This window comes from Camelus bactrianus, chromosome 13, assembly GCF_048773025.1.
Source record: "Camelus bactrianus isolate YW-2024 breed Bactrian camel chromosome 13, ASM4877302v1, whole genome shotgun sequence".
NCBI lineage: Eukaryota > Metazoa > Chordata > Mammalia > Artiodactyla > Camelidae > Camelus > Camelus bactrianus.
This window is the reverse complement of record NC_133551.1, coordinates 47,854,049-47,868,069: the sequence shown is the minus strand read 5'-3', so window position 1 is coordinate 47,868,069 and position 14,021 is coordinate 47,854,049. Positions and strand designations below refer to the sequence as shown.

Here is a 14,021-nt window from a genome sequence, read left to right as displayed (position 1 = left end):
AAAGCACAGCAGCTGCTCAGAGACAGGAATAGAAATTTCATTAAAATCTATGGACTTTAAAATCCTAGTGGTGCACGGATGGGCAAGGTGGGCGGCGCACCGTTATTGCTACAGAGGATTAGAGGTGGCTCTTCTGGGGCTGTCACAGCACAGAGGGGCACAGAGGACAGACAGACACTGCAGGGCTTGGGGGAAGGAGCTCTGGCTCCAGAGAGGAGGTGGGGCACATGGGCTGGGGCCATTTGGCACATTAACAAGGGCAGCCCAGTTTGGAAAGACTGGGCCTTTAGCCTGGTGGAGTGAGGGCAAGGGGGTGTCAGGTAGGGTCCCCTTCCCCAGGGCTCCAGGCTCCAACCTCCTGCTGAGCATCACCCACCCCTACCCCCCAGGAATGAGTGCTTTGGGCAGGCTGTGGGGTCATGGGCCTCTGCTGGCTGGCAGGAGATGCAGAAAGCCCAGAGCAGCCGAGTGAGGTGCAGGCAGGCCCGGAAGACGGATGGGGCCTGAGGCCAGGGGCAAGGGGTGGCAACCACAGATAAGACAGTTTTTACAAAAATAATTACACAGACAAATGGCTGGGCAGCACAGACTGACACGTAACACTGCACAGCCCCCTGGCCCCTTACCCTGCCCCCAGGAAGGAAGATCCAAATTGGCCTGGGTAGAGGCGGGGGTCTGCTCTGAGGGCAGGAACACTGGTCAGGAGGCTGAAGGCTCAAGGAAAGGGACAGGTAGGGGGCCCACCCAGAACCTCAGCTCAGGGCAAAATGTGAGGGCATCGGAGGCCACGTAAAGCCCCACAGGTCTCTGGGGACCTGGCCTGAGATTTCCCCCCCTTCAAAGTGCTTTGGGCTCCCCCCAGCAACCCTCCCATTGCCCACACCCCCCAGCTGCCATCTTGGCATCCAAGGACCTGTAAACACTAGGGACACGAGCACGAATGACCGCGCTAGCAGTGGTGGCCAAGGTGACAGGAACCACCCTGGCCAGGGCATTGTGGGGGCAGGCGGTGACACTTGTCCACTGCCTCCCCAGTCTCTGTGGTGGTAGCACAGGGCGGGGGTAGGGCACTCCCCCGGCAGCTGTGCTCATATCCGGGAGTCCTGCAGGCGGCTGGAGCCATTACTGCCCACCATGGGGATCTGGGCCTTGTCCGGGTGCAGCGGCTGGACCTCAAGCCCATCTTCAGGAGACGGTGGAATGGTGGGGGCGTAGCGCCCAGTTCGATGCTCCAGGAGGGCAGGGCCCCAGTCTCTGCTTGGCTTTGTGGCATTTTTCAAACGCTGCAGGAGAGGCAGAGGTGTGGGATACGGTCAGGCAGGGCTCATCAGAAGGGAACCCTTAAGCCCCATCCTTCCACCCACTCCTTTGACTTGGCTGCCCCCTGCCCTGACACCTCACCTGGAGGAGTGTATCCCCTTCTGTGCGGCAGAGCTGGACCAGGGCGTAGAGTGGAATGCAAATGACAGAGGACAGAGCCATGAGGAAGCCGATGGCCACGGCCCAGCCTGGATACTGGTAGTGGTTGTAGGTGATTGGCTGGTACTGGATCACCGTGAAGATGAGAATGAACTGCAAAGAGGAAGGGATGGGAGCGGGGCATGAGTCCTGCCCAGCCCCACGCAGGTCTCGGGCCTCCTATGAGCACCCCTCCCCTTCCTCTCCCAAACCAGAAAGAGGCATTTGGGGGAGTGTAGGGGGGTGATGTCAACGTTTGGAAAGTGGAAGAAGTTGATGAAACCTGGGTAAGATTCCTGAACCAGCCAGGAAACCATGCAGCTGCTGTGGCCTCAGGAAGGCAGTCAATTCTGCTCAAAGACTCGCAATGCCGCCCCACTGCCTACTGAAGTAAGGCCAAACCCTTGGCCTTTAGGGCTTTCTCCACCTCACATTGAGACGTCAGCTTATCTTTCTGGTCCCATTACCCTGTCTCAATGTCTGAGCTATAGCCGGCATTTTCCACCCTCTTCATTTACTATGGAGAGTCCGCTGCATCACCCTCTGCCAAACCTTAGGCAAATGCCACCTCCTTCAAGAAGCCTCTACTGATTTCCCATCTCCCCCTGCTGAAAGGGCTTCAGTGGCATTTTCTATCTACTAAGTATTCTTAAAATGTTTCCTACAGTCCTGGGAGTTCCCAGGGTTGCATCAGTTCTGGGTCTCCAGTGCCCAGCACAGTGCCTGGCATAAGGTCATTTGCTGATCTGAACTGACTTATGCAGAGAGGTGGGAGTGATGAGGGAGAGGGAAGGGCAAAGTCCTGCCTGTCTCCAGCTGTGAAGACAGTGACAGACAGCTTGGGGAGGCTCCAAAGGCTAGAAATGGTGCGTCAGGCTGGGGATGCTCTTGGAAAGCGATGAAGGAGGTGGGAAATAAAGCCTGGCATTGTAGCAACAAAAAACTAAAGGAAGCAGGAAGATGGGCAGGGGGATCATGGGCCATCCAGAGGGCCCAGGGGAGTGGATGCTGCCTGCCAGGAGGGCCCAGCATCCACCCCCACCCCCCACCCCGAGCCCTCAGCTACATCCCGGAGCTCAGGCCCCTCCAGCCTTCCTCATGACCAAATTTGGGAGGACAAGACCCATATCCTGGGACACTGCACAGAGAGGTGCTTAGAACAAGTTTCCTTGAATGCAACTAGATCCTGATCTAAGGTGTGGACAAATTCCTTATTTGAGCTCATAGAAGGATGGAGTCTGTTGAAGAAAAAAAAAAAGCTTTTCAGAAATATAAAGAAGTAAAGCCCCCAAAGAAAACACAACATCCCAGAAACACGTGTCCACAGAGCCTGGAGTCTTCACCTTAGGGTGACTCCAGCCTGGCTTTCTGGGCACAGAGAGGGCCCTGCACACTTTGCCTCAGTCTCGTGGAGACACTGGACCCAGGCCCCTTCCTGCCTCCCGCCCTGCCTTGGCGGTGCCCCGGGGTCTCCCCGCAGGGCCGCAGCCTCCCGGGAGCGATGGAGGATGAGCTCCCCAGGGCAAGGCGTGGAGGGCGTGGAGCTTGGCGGTGATGCGTATCCTCCCCTTCCTCCCACCCTTCACAGGAGACTTCCGCTCCTCCTGTTTCAAAGCTGGGCCAGTGGCCAGAGCTGGTGCCTGTGCCCGGCTCGGGGAGATCCCACACCCCATGTGATGGAGGCCTTAGCCCTCAGGGGCCTCCTTTTCAAAAACAGGAGCCAAAGTGGAAATCTGCTGCTGAGCTCCCTGTGGCACAGAGGAGCGGGCGTGAGGGGGACATGACTCCGGACACTGCCCTGGCCACTGGGCTGACCCCTCTGTCACTCAGAGGTGGCCCTGCCCCTTCTCTGTGGCAGGACCATTACACTATCAAACATTACCCTTTTGCCCCCCTCTTCTCACCCTGGGTGTAAAGGAGCAAAATTGGAGGGTTTTTAGTCCATGGACCAGCCCTCCTTCCTGCTTCTTTGTTCCTAGTGTAGCACTGGCCCAGCACGTGGGCTCCACTACCTGCTTCAGATGGTGGCTCTGCCTGTTATCAGCTGTGTAACTTTGGGTCAACTACTTAACATCTCTGTGCCTCAGTTTCCTCATCTGGAAAGTTGGGATAATAATACCTTGGAGAGCTGTATCACATGAGTTAATGTACGGTTCCTGGCCATGGTGGAAATTCCCACCACCAATTTAGCTCCCTGATGGGAATTTCCCAGGTGTTGAATATTGGTAGAAAGCCAGAATTCACCCTCCCAAGCCAGCCCATCCACTGCCTGGAAGGCTTACGAGGGTGCCCTGGATTCTGAGCAGACATCTGACTCGTACAACCTGCTTCTGGAACACTCATGCGTTCACACCACATACCTTGAGCACTCCAAGCACCTCGGTTGTGAGGAATTGGAGACAGGAGCTCAGCAAAAGCTGACAGAGGCTGACACCAATATCAGTTATGGTCCCTGAGGCTCCTCTGGGGACACCAGGCAGGAATACCAGGGAGGGAGGGCTGGCTCTCAGCTGCTGCCAGCCTGCTTTCCCCTTCTGAGGCTGGGTACCTTATTCAGTCAAATACAGTGCCCTATGCTCCCTTTCTAACCCAAAGCCAGGGCCTGGGTGGTTCTGAGTCTTCAGACACCTGTCTGATTCTATGCAACCTTGCTTGGCCTCCTAATGGCCAGAGTTGTGGGTGCAGAGCCCCCATGGGGAGCTCTGGTCAGATGGATGGGCTCCTGCTCTCCCTTCGTTGGCCCCCAAGAGAAGGACACTGGCTGAGGGGCTGCAGGGGAAGGAAGGGACCAGCCAAGGAACTTACAAAGATGATAGCTGGGGAGACAAAGCGCCAGCAGATCTGGAAGAAGAGGGGCGGTGGGAATCCCAGCATCATTTGGATGTCCTGGAAGTAGTTCCGGTGCCCTGGAGAGAGGGAGGTCAGCGGCCCGGCAGGATGGTGTGGGCAGGCCCAGGGCTGGGACATGGGAGGCCACGGACGCCTGGGTACTTACCGTAGATGTACATGATGGACACGCACATGATGCAGGAAATGACGACCAAGGAGAAGCTGGCCGCATAGTTGTCCATCAGCAGCAGCCAGTAGATGCCTGCCTACGGGACAGTGGGCAGCTGAGTCGGGGGTGCCCAGAGCTAGGCACTCCCACCTATTATTCCCCGCCCCCACCCCCGGCAACTCCAGCCTAGCCTTTCCCTCAGTTCTTACCTGGCTGGTGAGGGGGATGCCCAGCAGGAAGCCAGCCACAGCCACACCCAAGGTCACATAAGTTTTTTTCTGCAGGATCCACTCATTCCCTACCTCATCCACAATGGCTGTGACTAGCGTCTCTAGGAGGCAGAACTGCAGGATGAGGCCATCAGAATAGGGGCCTAAACTCAGCCCCGCCTCCTCCCTCCCCAAGCCACTGGCCCGCGTCCCGCACCTCGTACCTGAGTGCCCAGCCCCAGCAAGATGAGCATGAAGAAGAAGAGCAAGGACCAGAGTGGGGAGATGGGCAGCAGTGTGAGGGCCTCGGGGTACGCCACGAAGGCCAGGCCTGGGCCGTGGTCTGCCACACGGGACACGTCCACACCCAGGTGATTGGCCATGAAGCCCAAGATGGAGAAGATGACAAAGCCGGCATAGACGCTGGTGGCACAGTTAGTGATGCTGATGATGACGCTGTCCCTGATGGGGAGGAAAGCAGGTCGAGGGTTCAGGACACGCAGCTTACTTGCCTCTGCCTGATTAGGGCCAAGACACCTGGGAAAGTTCTAGGAACAAAGGTGCCTCCAATCTCCATTCTGGTCTGCTCTGGGCCTCTTTAAGTGGGCCTGCAGTCTTGATTCCTCACAGACCCCTGGTACATTGCCGTCTCCACCCTCTCTCCATTCTCCAATGACTGGGTCCAGACCCAGCGTTGCCAGGATCTCAAAGCTGTGAGTGGAAGGGAGGGCCCTGGTGGGCGGGGAGGCTGCACTGGATCTGGTGGGTCTGGGGAGCCAGGTCAGGCTGTAGGGCAGGGAACTGGAGCAGCCCCAGGGCTGGCAGGGAGAGTCTCACCGGTAGCAGTTGTTATGGAACTTGTTGTAGGAAGCCATGGTGATGAGGCCACCCCACGCACAGCCCAGCGAGTAGAAGATCTGGGAGGCGGCATCCCCCCACACCTGCGGGGAGGGATGGGCCGGCAAGGAACTTTGGTCAGAGACAGGCACCTCTCTGCCCCTCCCCGTCCCTTCGGGGTCACCCTTCATCCTCATCCCACCTTGGCCTCCAGGATCTTGTCCCACTGTGGGGTCACATAGTACATGATGCCGGTGAAGGCTCCTTCCAAGGTCACACCGCGGACAAACAGGATGGTCAGCACCACGTAGGGAAATGTGGCCGTAAAGTACACCACCTGGGTGTGAGAGGGGCTCCACTGGACTCCTCTGGGCTCTTCCTGCCTCCCGACCTGACCCCCAATCACCACTGTCCCTCTGGTCCCTCTTCCTCTCCCCCTGGTCCCTCTTCCTCTCCCCTATCCATTCATCACCACCCCACCCCCTGCAACATAAAACCCACGGGGGGGGGGCAGGATCTTTCAAGATGGGCACAGACCCTGCTGGGGGAGGGGTACTTACTTTCCCTGAAGACTTGACCCCTCGGATGAGGCAGAGGAAGACAACCACCCAGGAGACACCGAGGCAACCAAGGAGAGGCAGTCGCACCTCCCCGAAGTTTCCGATGTCATCTGACAGCTTTAGCACATAGAGCCTGGGGAAGGGGATAGCCTGTCACTGAAGGTCAGCACCACTGCCGCCAGCAACAACTTCCCAAGGGCCAAGGCCCAGCCCAGCAGCTCCCACTTTCCTCACGAAGTCCCAGCAGGCGGTTCACGTAAGATAGGAGCCACTGTGAGGCTCCAGCCAGGCTGGCCCAGCCCCCTCTGCCTGCTGTCCCCTGGGGAGTCCATGGCTTGCAGCCTCTCCCAGGACCCTCAAGGGCACCTGGAGGTCACACCCTGGGCCTGGGCCAGCCTCCTCAGCCTCTGGGATGTAGAAGTCTCCCGGTCCCTGCTCAGACCCGGCACAGGTTCTTGCTTGTGTTTTTCTCCCTTCAGGGATGCCCTCTCCTCCAGACTAGACACACCCTATCTGGTGTCACCTCCTCCAGGAAGCCTTCTGTGAGCTTTTCACTCACACTGGTTCTCCAACTCTGATGCACAGAGGGAGGCAGCGGAATGCTGAGTAAAGATTGGAAGCTCTAGAGGCCTAGACTTGAACCCAAATTCCTCCCCTACATATGCATGGCTCTATCTGGCTGATGCCAGGCCAGCTGTGCTCTTTCAATCAACTGGACATTTACGTGCCAGGCCCTTGCTAGATGCTGGACATATAGACCTGGATCAGGCATTGCGGGCACTGCCAGGAGTGTTTCAATCCCGGGGAGGAGCACACTGGAAGCTTTCCTGGAAGAGGTGAGGCCAAGCCAAAGTTTGAGAAATAGGGAGGAGGTGGGTGAAGAGGAGTGGAAGCCCACACCAGGTAGAGGAACAGCAAGGCCTGGGTATGTCGGTAGCTCAGGAAGGCTGGAGGAGAAGGGGAAGGGGATGGAGAAGGATGAGGCTAGGAAGGGACCATACCAAAAGAAGCTGCGGAATCGAGGCTGAGACGTTTGGATTTTATCCTGAGGGCAATGAAAAGCTTCTGAAGGGTTTTTATAAAAACATCCTCAGGGGCTCTCCTTGGCTCCAAACCTTGCAGCGGCTCCCATCTCCAACCATGGAAAAATCAAAGTCCTTACAGTGGCTCCAAGGCCCTGTGTGATCCATTACCCCCTACCTGTCATCTCTCTGATCTCCTCTCCTCCTACTCTCCCCCTTGCCCACTGCTCCAGCTGCACTGGGCTCCTTGTGGTTCCTTAATGTGCCAGGAATGCTCCCATCTCAGGGCCTATGCATATGCCATTCCCTGTCTGGAGTGCTCTTTCCCCAAATATCCATATGTCCACATAGGTGAGACCTGTGCAGTCACACAGGGCTCCATGCTTGAAGGGCCTTGTGTTTGGTTTAATGCCCTGCCATCACCATCTTGAAATTCTTAATACATTTAAACAAGAGGCCCCATATTTTCATTTTGCACTGAGCCCCAGAAATGATGTGCTGGGCTTGTCAACGTGGCTTCCTTCCTCTCACTTCCCTCACGTCTTTACTCAGGTGTCCTCTCAGCAAAGGGGCCTTCTCTGGCTACTCTGATTAAAACTGCAGCCTTGGCCCCAGCACGCCTTACCCCCTTCTTAGCTGTATTTTCCTCCACAGCACGTCTCCTTTCTTCATACTGTGCACTTTACTATTTCGTTTGTCATCTGTCTTCTGTAAAGGCACGGGGTTTTATCTGTATCCCCCAGTGCCTAGCACAGTGCCTGACACACAGCAGTGTTCAGTAAATATTTGTTGAAGGAATGAAGGGATGAATGAACATCATGGAAAATGGATTGGGAAGTATAAAGAAGACACCCAGGAGGGGGACCAGTTTGGCTGTTGGAGTTATCCAGGTTAGAAGAGATGAGCAAGAGACAAGCTATTGAGCCTCAGTTTCCTCATCTATAAAATGGGCATCATAACACTGATATAGGATAATTTGTAGATAGATTTAGGTAAATACAAGCTCCCTTCTTTCCCCTCTTTCAGCTCGGACCTCTCAGCATAGCTCATAGGCTGTCCTCTATCATTCTTAGCTATTTTTACATTGTTTTTTCCAAATCGGTTTTCAAACCTCATGATAATATGTTTAATATCTGGTGATGGGTTGCACTCCGGCCCCTCATGGGACAATGTTGCCAGGCCTGGGATTTGGTTTTTGGCTAGCCTGCTTGACTGTTAGACTGCAAGTGCCTTGTCCAGCCTCCTCTGCTTCCAATCTTCCTTGGGCCACCCTTCACATTGTGGCCTGCAGAGGGCGCTGTCCAACACATCCCTCTCCTGCACACCTCGCAGGTTCATCCAACAGGCAACAGGGCCAGGCCCTGGGCTAGAACTTTCCAGGCTCTTAGTCCATGGGGGAACCAAAGGCAAAGGGAAGGAGAAGTTCAGGAGCTGTGGAATCCGTAAGGAGAGACTCCTGGGACCCTGCATCAGGGCTTTCCTATCTTTTTCCCTTCATGGCATCCAGAAAAAATATTTTTAGCCCATAGGGGCAAATAGACAAGGTCACTCAAGCTGAAGACAGCTGGCCTGGGGACTCTGGGTGGCCCAGGCCTCACCTAACTGGCACACTTTTTGGGGCACATCAGTTTGGGAGGCTCTGCCTTCCAGAATAGCCACAGGGTCTTATTGCTACAGCTGAGAGGCACTTTACTTCAAGCACCAGCATTCAAAGTAAAGAAACCATTTCTAGCTCAAAAGACTTTTTAAAAACATTGTCTAATTATATGTGTTCAACTGGTAGTATTTTTGATTATTTTTTTTTGCAAGAGTCCAGCATTACAATATGAAGGTTTAAAGAGTTTAGAAGGCTAGCCTGGGAACTAAATAATTAACTCCACCTTTCTTTCTATGGCACCATAGTTAGTGTTTTGTTTTGGTTTTGGACCATGTGCTTTTGAGATCAAACAACTAACTGAAGAACTTTTGGAATTCCACATATTTACAAATTGCCCCTCCATGCATAACATCTCTGGAACTATCCTGCGTTATTTTTAAAATTTCCCTACCAGATAATAAATGCCTTGAGAATGGGACACCCAGACGTATTTCATTGCATCTCCAGAAGCAATGATCCCTCTGCTTACCGAGCACCCGTCACCGTTCTTAGTGCTTTATGCTGCATCATCTCATTTTTATCTTTACAAAAACAAGGATGGTGGTGACCACCACCATTGAATAGATGAATAGCTGAGACTTAGAGAGGTTTGGTAACCTCCCAAGGCCACACAGCTGGTAAGGGGCCGAACCGGGATTTGAGTGAGGGCTGTGGCTCCGGAGCTGCCCTGAGGACACCGGGAGAGGGGTGCTGGGATCCGAGCCCGCTGTGTCAGGTGTTCTGCTGTGGAGGTGAGAGGGCATGGTCTCACCAGCTTCGGACCTACTAGCAGGAATCAGACCAGCATGCTGAGGGCTGTAAAACTAGATTATGACAGGGTGGTGAGGGAGGGGAAGGCTGTGGGCCAGAAAGTTGAGCAGGAGGCAGACGTGGGCTCAGAAATCCGTCCTGGGAGTTTGCTCACTTTAAAGGAGTCACTTCATATTTCTTTTGACTTGCTTTCCTCACTGGTAAAATGGGAATATTTTATAAAACCTGCAACGCTACCTAACAGGGTTGCTGTGGGTCTCAAATGAGATCTTGCAGCTGGAGAGCGTGGACCAAAAACACCTGCAGAGTATCATCGGCCTAATTCACACCAGGTACCAGGCACCAGGGGACATATATATCCCGACTCAGAATTCCGCCTAGATCCTTAGCCCCTGAGCATCAGTATCTGAATCTGAAGAGGAGGGAGAAGATCATATAAGATAATACGCCTGGCATTAGTCGGGGGTGCTCGCCTCACATCCTTACCAAAGCTAGCCCTGGCAGCCTTCTCAAGGGTCACTTCCCCAGGCTCTCCAGAAGGGGGCAGCAGGGAGCCATCCTGCAAAGAAGGAGTCCTGCCTGGGACAGCGGCTAGTTTAGGGAGGCCTGGCACTAGCCCCAGCTGAGGAGTAGAGTTCAACTGGTCTCCGGATCCATGGCCAGTTTTCTCTGAGGGCGATTCCCCTCTGATTGCACTGGATAAAGTCTCCTGAGCTTTGTCCTGCGGTGGCCCCACCCTGGCTGACAGCCCCTGGGGTGAGAACTTCTGGAGCATCTCCAGGGTGTGGGTGGGGCTTTGTGCTTCTGGGAGCTTCCAGAAGGTTCACCCCCTACTCTAGATCAAGTTGCCCAGTCCACATCATGCCTTGAATGCAGCAGAATACCTAACTGGGGAGTTACGTGCTTAATTCTCCCATTAGATGTATGCTCCATGAAGGCGGAGTCTGTGTGTCTTACTCTCTGCTCTGTGCCCCGCTGAGTGCAGTGCCTGGTACCTACTAGGTGCTCAGGACATGATCTATCCAATGACTGAGTGACTGTGTTTGCCCAGAAGTAATTTTGTTCACCTCTTACTGGGAGGCAACAGCTCTGTTGTCTCCACCACAGGCCCTGAGGGTGGTGAACACATCTCAGCCATCTTTGAATGCATATAGCCCAGCTCAGAGGCTTGCACAGGGACGCTGGGCCCCTCAGGGTCTGAGCACTGGGCCTGGGCTTCTAGGACACTGACCTGCTAGGACTTCAGGTATCACTGGGGCCTTGGCCACTCACCTATGGTTCCCCATCAAATAGTGGAGAACAGCTGGGCATGGGAAGCCCTGCACCTTATGATGCTCTGGCCTCTTCTGTCCCCATACTCAGTGTCCCACCTGCCCCTGACTCCAGCTCCACTTTGCCACCTCTTGGCCTCGCATCTTTCCTGATCTCCCCCTCTCCCTCCTCATCTCCCTCTCTCCCTCCTCTGGGAAGCCTTCTTGATCATCTGCTCTTGCCCCCATCCCCTCAGAACGACCACCACCCACTCTGTGCCCCCATCGCACACCTGCACACACCTGCACTGAGGCACCTGCCCCTCACAGGGTTAGCTACTGATCTCGCCACTGGACTGTGAACTCCTGAGGGCAGGGGCTCTGGGCCACTCACACCCCATGGGCACACAGGGCTGGCAGTGTGGACGCCATAAATGTTGGTGGAGTGAATGAACGAGGCTGACTTTCCAGCCCACAAAGCCCTCTTCCCCTGAGTTCCCCAACAGGACATGGGGAATTTCCTCCAGGATGTCCTGCTGTGCCCTCACACCCACCCAGTTGGGACAAGATGTTCCAAACACCTCCAGTGGCGGCTTCAGCCAGCCCCAAGCCTCCACTCTCTGTCACTGCAGAGCACGGTGGTGCCAGGCTGTCTTTCCTAAGCACAGCTTGATGATGATAGCCCTGGGCCCAGGAAACTTCCATGGCTTCTTTTGTTCTGTAGCATTAAGTCTAAGCTTCATTCTTGTATGCCCTCCAAGAAGGCCAGTGCTCCCTCCCAGGCTACCTCCCGGCTCATGAGATCCCCACACACCTGTTACTCTCCTGTTACTTCCCTCGGGCTTGGAACCAGCCCCTGTTCATCTGGGAGCCCGAGCTTCTGCTCATGCTGTTCTTCTCTCCAGGAAGCCATCCCCCTGCTCCCTGCCTGGCCTCTGCAGACCCCTGTACCCTTGCCTCCCTCACTGCTGCTCTGTAAGGGCTCCCCAGCTCAACACCCCACCTCCCATCACTCTGATGCATCCACCTCTTTTCCTGAACTAGGCCACGAACTCCCAATACCCCTTCAAGCACCTCTACCCTGCGCTGTTCCTGGCACCCTCCCTAGTCCGCAGACAGTTGCTGGATGGTGACAAAGAGGGTGAGGGGCTGGCACCAGGTGGCCCTCAGAAGCACAGGTCCGACGGAGGCCTCACCTCCAGTACTCCTCGCTGGGGCTGGTCCGCTGGAGGCTGTGGTTGAGCACGTGGGAGAGGTTGCCAGGCAGGGCGGGATTCCGGGAGCCGTTGGTGATGTTGGAGGCATCCAGGACGCCGGCGCAGTCGGGTGTGTTCCAGGGGTTATTGCAGTAGGCCCAGGGCAGCACGGGCGTCATGGACGAGAAGAAGTAGTAGAAGGCGATGCAGATGACCACGTTGTAATAGATGCCAATGTATGTAGACACCACCATCATGCCGTAGCCCACACCTGGGGGAGGAGAGGGGTGGGAGCAGCCTCACATATCAAGCAGAAGGAGGTCAGGTTAATTCTGAAGGGCCTAAGGGACGGGCTTTCACAAAGGGACAGGTCAAGGCCATGGCAGGGGCAAGTTCAGGGTGGGGCGAAGGGATTTTGTGTACGGACGGATATGGTAGGAGGGGAGGGTGGAGGCCAAGTAAACATAGATCCCAGCATGTGTCCATGGCCTTGGCCATTGATGTGGGGCTTGGGGTCAGCACCAGGGTTCCGTAGGGGTTGGCAGTGTTTATACAGATGGGTGAGTCAGCATGGCCTGTGTGTGTGCATGGGCGTGTATGTGCATGAGCACCCCACCCAGGCCTCACCTTTGAACATGGGGCTGATCCTCCAGACCCCAAGGCAGCCCTGACTTGCAAACTGGCCAAAGGACAGCTCCATGAAGAAGAGCGGGATCCCGCAGAAGATCAGCATGATGAAGTAGGGGAACATGAAGGCACCTGGCGGGCAGGGAGAGGGCTGGCTCAGGCGCAGCTTTGGGGGGTTCTGCCCTCTTCCTGCTCCGAACCCAACAGCAAAACTTGCGGAACTGGCCAGGCCCCCCCCAGTGGGGTCCTATGCATTGAGTCAGAGCGTGGTCTGAGGCACACTGCTCGAGGTCTGTCTTTGAATTTGAGAGGCTCCCAGGAAGTCTATTCTGAGCTGAACCCAGACCCTAGAGCTGCCATGTTTGGGTGGGATGTGATGGCTTAACCAAGCAATTCCACACGCGCTCATCACTAGAAGCCTCAAATAGCCCTGAATCGTTTGTGGGGGGTAGAAGACAGGGAGCTTTGGGAGGTTGGCGTGCTTTTCACCACCTCTCCTCCACCTCTCCTCACCTCAGTGAGCAGGTGGCCAGGGTCAGGGGGTGGTCTGTGCCTTAGGTAAAGGGTCCCTAAGCCAGGGATGGGGGCAAAGGAGATCAGGGCCAGAGAGGCTAGCCTATCAGGAGTGGGGTCTGTGCCAGGGAGGGGGCACTGGGCCCTGGTGGGTGGGCTCTGTCCATGCGGGTGGCCCCGGCCCTGTGCCCCCTGGGTACCTCCCCCGTTGCGATAGCAGAGGTATGGGAAGCGCCAGACATTGCCCAGGCCCACGGCATAGCCCACGCTCGTCAGCACAAACTCGATCTGGTTGCCCCAGTTGCCCCGTTTGAGGTTCTGGTCCCTCTTGGTGGCCTCGCTGGGCACAGCACCATTCTGTTGGGACAGGAGAGAAGCTACCATCAGCAAGGCATTTGCGCTCAATGCCTGACCCTTTGGGCCTCCCCCAGCGGGGACACCAAGGACCCTCCAAGCGCCCATCACCACCCTGGGCCTCCCCTCTGCTGGCAGGAGCTGCAGGCAGGCCTGGCAGAGGAAGGGAGAGGGGAGGAACAGCTCGGCTGCCAGAGGGCACAAATGGGGCCTCCCTCCCCAGCCCCTCAGCACCCCGTGTCAGGGGTGCCAGCCCACCTGAGGAGCTGTTGCCAACATCTGAGAGGTGGGACACTGAGAGGGAGCTAGAGTTGACAACCCCCAGCCCCAGCCCCTCCAAAGCCTCCCTTCTGCCTTCTGGGTGAGGATCTGGGAGCAGCTGAGCCTCATACCAAGCAGCCAAGTCGGGCTGGGCACAAAGGGGCCTGTGTCCAGACAGCTCCCCCTCACCCGCCACCACCACATCACCAGGCTGAGCACGCTGCCCACAGCAGGCGGCTGCGGGGGAGGGGAGGCTGGACCCCTCCCCCAACTGAAGGCTTTTTCCTGGGGGCACAGGGTGGGCTGAGCTGTGGGGTGGGGGAAGGGAG

At 56.1% G+C, this 14,021-nt stretch overlaps 1 protein-coding gene across 5 annotated transcripts in view; it reads right to left on the bottom strand.

The window, feature by feature from the left end:
* Positions 1-16: 16 nt before the first annotated feature.
* The window catches only part of SLC6A9 (solute carrier family 6 member 9), a 30,697-nt gene continuing 16,692 nt past the window's right edge, over positions 17-14,021 (bottom strand). For 4 of the 5 annotated variants that reach the window (XM_010948813.3, XM_074376624.1, XM_074376626.1 and 1 more), the window contains 12 exons: positions 13,278-13,434; positions 12,565-12,696; positions 11,938-12,208; positions 6,063-6,195; positions 5,705-5,839; positions 5,503-5,606; positions 4,890-5,127; positions 4,666-4,800; positions 4,454-4,553; positions 4,264-4,364; positions 1,402-1,572; positions 17-1,283 (listed from right to left, as the gene is read on the bottom strand). In XM_010948813.3, the coding sequence (XP_010947115.2) occupies positions 1,089-1,283; positions 1,402-1,572; positions 4,264-4,364; positions 4,454-4,553; positions 4,666-4,800; positions 4,890-5,127; positions 5,503-5,606; positions 5,705-5,839; positions 6,063-6,195; positions 11,938-12,208; positions 12,565-12,696; positions 13,278-13,434 (1,872 nt within the window). In that variant the 3' untranslated portion in view covers positions 17-1,088. The remainder of the gene's footprint in view (positions 1,284-1,401; positions 1,573-4,263; positions 4,365-4,453; positions 4,554-4,665; positions 4,801-4,889; positions 5,128-5,502; positions 5,607-5,704; positions 5,840-6,062; positions 6,196-11,937; positions 12,209-12,564; positions 12,697-13,277; positions 13,435-14,021) is intronic. The other variant, XM_074376625.1, reaches the window with a different exon arrangement.